At 38.4% G+C, this 11,217-nt stretch overlaps 1 protein-coding gene across 4 annotated transcripts; it reads right to left on the bottom strand.

Annotated features, from left to right (window-relative positions):
- Window positions 1-3,779: 3,779 nt before the first annotated feature.
- On the bottom strand, window positions 3,780-5,893 carry LOC122081084. 4 transcript variants are annotated; one of them, XM_042648051.1, is made up of 2 exons: window positions 4,856-5,008; window positions 3,780-4,463 (listed from the first exon to the last, which is right to left on the bottom strand). In XM_042648051.1, the coding sequence occupies exon 2, from the start codon at window positions 4,364-4,366 to the stop codon at window positions 3,923-3,925; it is 444 nt and encodes a 147-aa protein (XP_042503985.1). In that variant the 5' UTR covers window positions 4,367-4,463; window positions 4,856-5,008; the 3' UTR covers window positions 3,780-3,922. The 4 variants fall into 4 exon arrangements, 1 of the variants encoding a protein (XP_042503985.1); XR_006141000.1 differs by lacking the exon at window positions 4,856-5,008 and adding an exon at window positions 5,463-5,893 and having other exon boundaries at window positions 4,212-4,463; XR_006140998.1 differs by lacking the exon at window positions 4,856-5,008 and adding an exon at window positions 5,501-5,893 and having other exon boundaries at window positions 4,212-4,463.
- Between the last annotated feature and the right edge of the window lie 5,324 nt (window positions 5,894-11,217).

Below are 11,217 nucleotides of genomic sequence, written 5' to 3'. Positions count from 1 at the left end.
TTAAGACACCGTCAACATAGTCGATTAGAGAGCCCATACCCGACCAGTTATCAAGCCAAAAATTCACCTCACCAGAGCCAACCAGCTATTTGGACTTTAATAATATAAACTCTTTAAGCTCTAAGGCCCTCCACCAAGTTTTAGAACCCACTAGCTTGCATTTGGCCAAAGCAATATGGTTACCCTTAAAAAATTTAGCCTTAAAGAAAGCACTCCATATGGACTTCTCTGAAACAATATGTCACAGGCCCTTCAACCGCATGGACATACTAATATCCTTTAATAATCTGATTCCTAGACTTCCTTCATCTAAAGGCCTACAAACCTTTAGCCAACCCACCCAATGATACAACAGATAAAGCCAAATTGGCTAGACTAAGGAGATAGCCCTACCAAGCCCTAAAGAGAAGAGCCACAACCCCTAAGAGAGGGAATAAACAAGCTAAAGAAGGGAGGAATACAATTAAAAAAATGGGGAAGGGGGTAGATGAAGAGGAAGGAAAACACAACAAAACTAAAGAGGAGGAGACAATGGAGGTAAATCCAAAAAGATGTCAGGAAGTGATTTCTATTTGTATTTGAGCAAACAGAGTAATTGTGAAGAATAAAATTCAATCTGCTCCATAGCACTGAATTGGTAGTCTATTTTCTTTTGTTCATTTTCCACCAATTATGATATAATGCTAAAAGCCAACTTAGCAAGATGATCACAAAGAGTTTTACCATTAAAAGTATTTAATTCTATTTCATTCTCTTTCAAATTGAAGAATAATTCTAGGACTCAATTAAAGCGTTTGAAGAATGCTTCCCCAACCTGACTTGGAGAAAGAACATTCAAAAAACAAATGCTCAAGGATTCAAAGGAATTCCAACACATGCAACAATTAGAGAGAGAAATTTTTCTATACATAAGAAAGTCTTACATGGGAAGACAATTGGTCATACCTCTACAGATTGTGAATGAATGCCTTGAAATAGCAGATGAAAATCCAACCATTTTGTATCACAGGACAATTCAAGCAATAGAATGAATCAAATTCCTCGGAGAAGTTGAGGTAAAGCAACAAGAGAAATTAGCCATCCACAGGATCATGTTGCCACTACCCTCTCAACCGAAGACTTGGTAATTTGTTCCATATCTCAATCAAAGCATTTGAAGTACTAGGACCAAGGTCTTAGATGCCATCTCGAAGAATGGAAAACACCTTAGTCAACCTATTTGATCCTATATCATATTTAATTATATCACCATATTTAACAATTAAACCCATTAGGGTTCCAATTATCAAGCCAAAATTAAGTATTAAAACTATCATCAATGGAAGATTTGATATAATCAGAGACAAGGTAATGGTATTTCAGAATTTTTCTCCATGCTCAGGGGACATCCACAAAGCAATTTTGATGTATCTTGAGTAAACCCAATGAGGGGGAATTTGTTGGAGTAGAACAATGTGGGGTCCAACCCCATGTGGAATCAAGTTTACCATGAGATGGCAAGCCCAATTTTTCTTTTGCGGATTGTAGGAGACGAAGAGACGATTTTGGAAGAGTGTGTAGTAGAGTTGTCAAAAAGAGAAAAGATAAGGGTTTTGGAGAAGAATAAGAAACAATCTTGTTGGAAAAGAAAAGGAAATATTTTTTAAGTTCTGTTGGAGAAGAAGCGCTGAATTTCGACAGAAGATTCTATTGCTGATTTTCGTCATTCTTGAGGCCATTTTATGTTATCACTCATACTCTTGAGTAAGCCAGGTAATCAACATTGGTGCTTGTGTTTTTTGTCCCGTTTGTTTGAAATCTACACGTTTTAAACCCATACCGTCTGTTTATCATTTTTTTCCATTCTTTGTTTTTTTTACCGTTTATTTGACTGTATCATTCTAAAATTTTTATTGTTTAAAACTCGTACCGTCCGTTTCTGTTTTTTTGCCATTCTCATTTTTGCTAACTATGGACTGATCTCCTATGGAATTGTCTCCTCAACCGCAGTCAAGGGGTGGAAGTGGTGATTAGAGAAGGAAATAGGGGGCAGAAATATCAAACATTGTAAGCAGCTGAACAAGGCCAGAGGGTCACTGTTTTGGATGATGTTATATTACTCATTTTTATTTTGAATAGTCTAATTAAATCGACTAAGGGTACCGTTTGAATGGACCTAATTTTGGATGTACTTTCATGATTTTCCTTTGTTTTATTTATCATAAAAAATAATATTTTAGTTGAAAAGAAAGATTAGATGAATAATTTGCTAAATCGAAATCATTTTTCAGTAATCTTGTAATTTTCCCTTTTTCTCTCAAGCATGACACATCAATTTATTTATTGACTTCAGTCAATGCTTGGGTAAACATTTACTACTTAGTACTTACTAATTACTACCATCCCATCCACAGTTCAAGGTATAGTGTTGGAGTGGCAGTATCATTGGCATTGGGGGTATCAGTACAAGGGAGAGTAAAATGATCCAAAAAAAACTAAGATATCGGTATTTTCAGGGCCAAAATGGTCAAATCTCAGTTCTGGTTCGAACAGATCCCTTTGAGCCTTTGAATTGTTGCTACTACTATTACTACTACTATTGATGAATGAACCTTTGCTTCACTCGCAGAGATGACCCAATACAACCGATTTGTATCTGTATACTGATACCCATACATAAGACCATGATCCCAACACCCCCAGAGAAGGTAGGGACAATGAAAATATTGTAATAGCGTCTATGTTGGTCACCTCGCTCCAGGAAGAGCAATAACGTTTCGCACAGCAAGATGTGCATGACCCAACCCCAATCATAACTTCTTCATGACCCCAATTTATAACAGAAGAAATAAAGCAACAAACTTAATAAAGGGAGATTCCGCAATAGTCTCACGCTCTCAGTTTCAGCTAACATGGTTCTCACACTTTCCATGTCAACCAAAAATAAATAAATAAATAAATTTACACTAGCACCCTTTTATGGTAAAAAAACAGGTAACATAGTTCTCACACTTAGTTGCATGGCGACCCACTAAGCGGAGCCCTTTGTTAGGGTCCTCGAAGAACTCAACCCCATAAACCGGCTTACAAGGTGAAGAGACCCAAGACCATATCTATCAACATTAATTTTCATAAAAACCGAAGTGAGATCAACCCCATAAGCTGATATGAGATCGTAACAATCACAATATAAGTAAGCCAAGCGCTCAGAAGCACAACAGACATATGAAGGATGCTCTTGCCAATAGTAAAAAAAAAATTGAATACTTGTATATGAAGTACTAACTACAATAACTAAACACAAGAACATGATGATATGTATCACTCACCAATCACCATCCAAACTAATGCGACGCTCCATTCTGTCCACTTTAAGTGCTTTAACTATAACTTTTGTGTATAAAAACCATGTATGAGGCCCAAGCTACATTGCCCACCAAACCTTGAAGGCCAAAGCAATCTTCTCACTAAAACAGACCCAAACCCACTTCTCCTCTTCCCCTACAATGCCTTCTTCCCAAACCACTAACCCAATTCAAGCTTATGTATTAAGGAATCTTCTCAAAGCTGCCAATTCCCCTGCAACTATGGCTGCACCCTCTCCAGTTGAGGTTGGTACACGAGGCACCGTTGGATCCCTCATCCTACAAGAGATAGACTACTTCAACAGACTTGAGTTGACCAGCCATGGAACCCCGAAGAAACCTCAGTTGCAGATTACAGACATCACATCCACCAGTAATGGCCCCCAACCCAAGTTTGGGTTTATGATCACAGCGTCAAAGAAGAAGAAGAAGAAGAAGAAGAAGAAAGGGGGCACAACTGGAGGCATGCTTCTACCCAGCATCTGTTCTCTAGTGGATGTTGCTGATAGTAATCGACCCAATGGTGTTCCTAGCTTCTCTTACACAATCCTGAAGGCCGACGTGAACAAATTAAAGCTCTAGCTAATGCTCTGAGAAAGCTTTGAGAAAGAAAGTTTCCGGAGCTTGTGGGTGATTGAGTTGGACCATGGTTTCTCTTGGCTTCCGCATTTTATATCAACAACTTCCACTATGTAAGATCCTTTCTTATCAGTTTTCTTTCTGTTATGACTATTATCAACAACATCTTCAGATCCAAGCATTGGAACACTATGTGCCTTCTTGCTGCTGCCACTAGTGGTTGCTTCATTCACTATAGGTCTCTGTTGCCTTTTAGGCCTAGAAACACAAGGAACCGAAACTGGGATTGTTGGAGATCTTCTTAGAGAAGATTTTGGTGACTGTGGTGACCGTTTAACAGAAGCCAATTCCCTGTTCATCAAAGAACTGATAGTCCCAGTGGCTCCTATCCCGACAGAGCCTCCACCACCCTTTATAGCATCAAATGTCGGAACCATGATCATCTCAGCTCAATCGAAGGTATCTGTCTTCACTCTTCACAGAGGGAAGAAGCAGCTCAATCCTCCTTACTCCCACAACAGAGAAGCCCTCTTAGTTACTCTGTACATGGAATGAAACGTAGACTATTTGAGTAAAGAATTATGGATTACGGATTTGGTTCATATTGGAATAGATATATATCTGTCAATAAAATTGACAAAATCTTAAGAAGAAAATGAATAATAAACAGCAAATAACTACAATTCTTAACCGCTGTTACATAGACATAATCACAAACATTTATCCAGATGGAAATGAAAGATGGTTAGACCTAATAAATTGAAAAAATAAAGCATGTAACCAGAGAAGAATTTTTCAGATAACTCCATTGGCAGATTCTTGAGAAACCCAACAAATATAGACAAGAAACTACATCTCAAAGAGAGGGGGGGGGGGATTCAGTTCAGGGATTCTGTGGGAAGAGAATAATAAGTGAGAATGGCGACATATACCATTAGGGTTTGCGTAACAAAAACTACAAAGTATGCCACCAAAACAAGAAGCAGAGAGATTCAGTAAGCGGGAAATTCCAGAGAACAGATGGAAAAAGAAAAAAACGGAACTAAGAAATGAAATCCAGAAAGCAATTAAACGAGGATTCCCAACATAAATCGTCTTACCATTCCGGTGAAAGAATTGCAATCGACATAACAAGTTCCAACCAAGGCCCCTCAAAAACGTAATACAATTGAATTTAAATCAAAAGTTGCAAAGAAAAGTCAAGAAAAGTCAGATCTTCCATTAAGAATCCTGCAAACCCACCTAAGTCCCATAAAAGTAGACGGTGGATGACACGGACAAGACATGGTTAGGGAGAATTGGGTCCAGCTGAATTGGAAGTTCTAAATTTAAGGCAGAAAGTAATGAAAGATAATTTAACCTAAAAATTAAGATAATAACTTCAATTTTCTCGTCATGAAATGGCCTTAAATCCAAAGAAGAAACCTAATCATCATTAGTAAATCTTAAACAGAATTAGCAGATCAATTTACAGAAGATCACTGCTAACAATGAAACCCTAAGAGAATATTTGATCAAGAGGTGAGCTTTCAAGCATACTACTGCAAGAGGCCATTAGAGAGAATTCAAAAATCCACCTCTGCAACTTCTCCAAGCATCGGAAGCAATTATTATCCACAGGTAAACATGATGTCGCCTTCAAATGGATCTTCCCCCATCCATCCGCTCCTTCCTCGTCTCTTCTGTTCTGTCTCGTCTCTCTCGTCTCTTGTTTCTTGTCTCTTCTCTGTTTATCTCTCTCTTATATCTCTCTCCTCTCATTTGAATTGAATTGTTTGGTAGTGTGTCCGAGTCAGATTCAGGCTTGAAGACCGATAAGCATGGATTTAGTTATCGGTATCATACCGGCATCAACGAGTCGAATCGCATTGAATTGGTCTAGACTCTCTTACTTTTTAACTATTATATCTCTAAACTAATATTAATACGGTCAGGTATTAGTATTAATCTCAGCTAATATTGATATGATACAATTGATACGGTCAATCCGATATCAATACTTAGAACCATGGTGATGAGTCTATGAAACTGATATTACATACAAGTCGGAATTAGCATCTAACATTTGATCTCATGTGACTTTTCCTTCAATTTGGTTGATTTTGATTGAGCCTAATTAACTTTAACCAATTTAAGGTCTCACATCATTTTCGTTGATTTAAGTAATTATGTCTTGTAGTCAGAAAAAAGGCACATTTTTATTTAATATTTTTAAAAAATAAAAAAGTGAAGGTATAAATATAGCACTGGTGTATGGTAAATTAATGGACAACACCAATGGAGGCATATCATGGGATAATACAAGGAAGATATAAAGTCATTTCAAAAGTGGGACAAGAGAGATAAACTCAGTGGATGTTACTTATGATATATCAATGGCATACTCAACTTTTTCCATATAAAAATTATGGTGTCAAAGTATTGGAATACAAAGGTATTGCATTTTGTAGGTTTTTTTTTTCATTTCCTACATATTGTGATTTTTTTTTTCTTGGTAAACGTCTATTCATTCAGATGGAAGACATGAGTTACACAAGGTTTCAGTGTATAGAACAAGAAACCAAGGAGTGAAATATGACAAATCCATTGTACATGCCATTAACGGGGTCTTCCAAGATAGGGAATGGACGAAACCAATAACTTCCCTAGACATACAGTTGTAAACACAACTTTCACTAATAAATGCAAATTTCTCTTTCACGATAGAAAGAGATAGAGTCATAATGGGCTTAAGAGCAGCACATGCCAGACACGGACTATCACAGTATGCATGTGGCCCAACACATGCCAAACACAGAATGTCACAATATGCATACGGCCCAACGAATGACCAACTACCTCTTTTAATGGATCTAATGCCATTGGCAACCAAGCATCCATCAGTGATGGTCAAATGAAGTCTGAATCGAAAAACGCAAACGACAAACATTTCTCCCATGAGGAGAGTTGTCATCGAAAATCTTTGGGCAACCGCTTCTAATACTTGTAGAAGGTCACTGTCTGCCGCAAAATCACTCACAACACCTCTTTTTTTTTTTTTTTTTTTTGCTAAAGACGAGTGTCTAAGCCTTCGGCCTGACTAGTCCTACGGATCCATACTAACCCTACAACCACATGGATCAGGTCATACCGAGGTTGAATGAGAACCATTCAACTTTCACTAAAAGAAGTGAAGAGCACTAAACACCTCCTGTGTGAGTGGCCCAAGGTGTGCCTAGTGAGAGTCGAACTTAGGACGTCTGAGTTTACGGCTTGTACCAAGTTCGTTGCTCACCAACTGAAAAAACCAAATGATGAATTGTTGAACTTCGATTTCTTAAATCGATTTGTAACCGGGTTGGTTTTGATTTTTGGTCTAGTTTGAATTCGATTTTCCATACAAATGTATACAAAACTATTCAATTTTTATGAATTTTGGAGTGTTTCGGTTTCAAAGGAGATGGTCGGTCGGGTTTTGAGCCGGTTTTGGTTTGGTTTCGGGTTCATCCGGTTTTCGATGCGGTTCGATTTGGTTTTGGGGTCAAATATTAACGACGACATAGGTTCGGTTCGATTGGGGAAGTTGTTGATGGAAGTGGTGGTTGCAGGGGGGTGGTGATGAAGATGGAGATGGAGATGGAGATGGTGGGGGTGGGAATGATGAAGAAGGTAACTGAGACCTTAGTGGAGGAGGTGGAGGAGATGGAGGAGGGTATGTCAGGCAGTATGTCGAGGCAACAATAAGAAGGATCAAGGCCAAAACGTTGTTGGTATGATGCGGCTCATGGATCGTGAGAGGCAGGAAATTTGCAACATCTTCTTCGTCGTTGACAGCAGTGTCGTCATCAGATGAAGGCCAAAAAATTGCAACCACGGTGACTATGAAAAAAGCTGGGTCTATCGAAACCGGCCACTGCGCTCTCGGGTTCATGTTGGAATCCATGGTAGATCTATAGTAGATCTATATTTGCAAATTCGGACACTGGAAATGAAGATGGGCAATAGATAGCCCTCGTCTTATGTTCAAACTTTCCTCCATTAAGACAGAAGGGTTGTCTTCGTCTCCGTTTCCGTCTTCGTCTTTGTCCCTGTCATCACCATCGTTGGCTAGACTTCCAAGGGGCATGAAGAAAGCCTCAGAAGGAGGAGAAAAAGGGAAGGGGTGGGGTGGGGGGGGGACACGCACAAACAGTGAAGATAGGGCATGCACAAAGGAGGAAACAACACGCACAAACAGCGGAGATAGCATGTACAGAATAAATTTTTTCACTCCCCTAAGGGAGAAGGTGAACCTCATTGTTGTGATTTAATTTGTAGCCTTGGATTGATAGGAAATGTATTTCACGCAATTATTTCTCATTTAGTTCTTGTCATTTATTATTAAAAAAATCATTATTTAAAAAGAAAAAATAATGTACAATCTCTTCACATTAAATGTAGTATTGAAACTCATAATCTTAAAGGTTTGTTGGAGAAAATTTATTTATTGAAAATTGGTTTGTTGGGGACAATTTATATATGGAACTTTTTGTCAACGAGGGGGTTTTTTTTTTTGGTAAAATCAAGGAGTGGTTTGAATTGTAACAAAAATTGGAACATTGATGTGATGTATTTCCAAGTAGATCATTGCCGATTTGAACTTGTGATTTTATTTATATTTTGTCCATCATCTAATACCTCATAAATTCTATATATTTATTTATTTATGAGAAAACTATTTTGGCCAAGATACGTGGCATCTATGCCTAGATATGGGTGAAATATCGTGCACATCCTTTATATAACATAAAAATCTTACCCCTATTGATGCATTTATTTATGTTATTGTTGACCCGCATTAGTGCAGTGGAGTGGCTATGTAGTTTCATGCTCTTTTTATTTTCAATGATATTTCTCTCTAAAAAAAAAAAAAAATGAAGAAGAAAAAGAAGAAAGAAAGAGTGACTCTCTACCTGTAGAAGGATTAAATATTTAACCACCTAGAATACAATTTTGAACAAAGTGAGTTTCTTTTATAAAAATAAAAAACAAAACGGAATTTCTAACTAAACCATACAGCTCAAGGATTTCTATTTCTGAGGTTGCAACTTTGGTGAGCTGAAAAAGAGGGGAAAACTAGAGTTACATTTCTAGAAAAAAAAGTAACATTGGAAAATTAAAAAGAAAAATCAGCTTTTATATATATATATATATATATATATATAATATTTGGAGATCTTTGATACAAGGCTACGGATAGGTTTGGGTTGGAAGGTTTGAGGAGAAGAAGGATGTGATGATCTATGAGAGATCTTTAGAGTTGGCTGGTGCTAACCTTTGAAGGCGATCGGAGCGGGGGTGATCGGAGCCTGAAGTTGTTTGAAGACCGACAGAATACTTGGAGGTCCGACGGTGCTTTGAAGGTCTTTGCAGAACTCAGAGGGTGCTTCCTCGGGAGCCTCTCTCTCTTAATATACCAGATAAAAGGATTGATCTATACCAAAATCCAGGAAAATATGGATCTCCTGGTTCTGTATGATAAGAAGAACGAGATCGGTGCAATACCGTACTCCGATCCAGCAAGGAGATAAACACTAAGATAAGTGCGATACCATACTTAGAACTAAATCGTGTTGAATTAAGATAAATAAATAAAAGGAAAAAACTTAAAATATAAGGATATGGAATTGCAAAAAATTAAAAACTGCTTAACCAGTTCTATTTCTTAGAATCAAGAGGCACGACTATAGGCTTTGATCTGAGGATAGAGCAAGAAGCGAGCTATACGCAGATGCAGATGCAGAAAATAATGATGTAATTTGAAAACTAAAATAAACTTTGCATATAGTATTTGGAGATCTTTGATACAAGGCTACGGATAGGTTTGGGTTGGAAGGTTTGAGGACAAGAAGGATGTGTTGTTCTACGAGAGATTTTTGGAGTTGGCTGGTGCTAACCTTTGAGGGCGATCGGATTTGTAGGGGACGATTGGATCCTGAAGTTGTTTGAAGACCGACGGAATACTTAGAGGTCCAACGGTGCTTTGAAGGTCTTTGTAGAACTCAGAGGGTGCTTCCTCGGGGGCCTCTTTCTCTTAATTCTAATGTTTGGGAGAATTTTTACAAGTGATTTGGGAAATGGGGTAGTGCTCCTTTTATAATGCAAGGAAGCACATTTGAATTACATTTGGGTTTTCAGTGCATTTGGGTTTCATTTGGGACTATTCCACTTTAATTTGGAACAGTACTAAATTACATTTCATTTGGTATTGTGTACTTGAAATTTGTATCCTATTTGCAGGCACTGTAGGCACCGAAAGTTGGAGGTGATCTTGTCCGTAGATTTGGAATCTTCTATGATCGCACCACGGTATTGCACGTGTCGGGACATTGTTCTCCATATTAGTTTGATCAAGGGTATTTATACCATATTTATCTGAGCCTGGTAGTGGTCTAACTGTCCTTTAACCTGCGACAGTAATAGTACCTCATTTTCTTAATAGGTTGTCCGAGGTTATTTGACTAGGTGAGTTTTCGACTTCACTGGTCGACTAGTTTTTTAAACCGTCCTAGCAGACGTTAGGGACCAAATCAAGGTTTGGTCGAAAAGGACTTTGATTTTGTGGCCCAACGATGCTTGCGGGAGGTTACTTTTTTGAATTTGCTTGAAGAAGACGCCTTAGAGCTGGTAGGCTCGTAACCAGGATCATCTTCATAGGGATCTTGGGCTATTTGCTGAGTGTGGCAATGGGCCAGCATAGAACATTTGATGGAACTAAGACTGTAGGCACCATCGCTGGAGTCTTCATCGTTGTCTGAGTCAGAACCCAACTCAGCCAGATGAGCTAAGAGAGCCTCCTTCTCACTTTTGATACTTGATTTGGATAAGCTTGGAAGGGTCAGAACAGGTTTGAGACCCGTAAGACTTTGGATGAGTGACGTTTTTTCACATTTTGATAAATCACAGTTGTCCCACCATTTGACATTGAAGATTCGACAAAGGACTGGGGCTACCCAGTCGTGAGTCTAGAAGTCATAGATTTGATACTCCCAGAAAAGTATCCATACCAAGCGGCAGTGGAGGAAAAATCGAAGAAGGTCAGGTTGGTGAGGATGGGGAGTAGAGTTTTGGTAGAATATTTGAAATGAATTTTGTATTTGTGGTGGAAGGATGTCGACCATAGGACCATATTGATCCCACCACCTAGGAAATCAGAGGGGAGTTTGGTTATTGAACCTGTATTCAAAACAGAAGAACCATGAATGGCGATTGATTCTGTTTTGGAAACAGAAAGCTTTGAACCAGGCCTCCTGGTAATCATAGTATGTGTAACTAG

Source organism: Macadamia integrifolia, chromosome 6 (genome assembly GCF_013358625.1).
Source record: "Macadamia integrifolia cultivar HAES 741 chromosome 6, SCU_Mint_v3, whole genome shotgun sequence".
NCBI lineage: Eukaryota > Viridiplantae > Streptophyta > Magnoliopsida > Proteales > Proteaceae > Macadamia > Macadamia integrifolia.
Note: the sequence above shows the minus strand (reverse complement) of the source record. Positions and strands in the feature narration are given on the sequence as shown.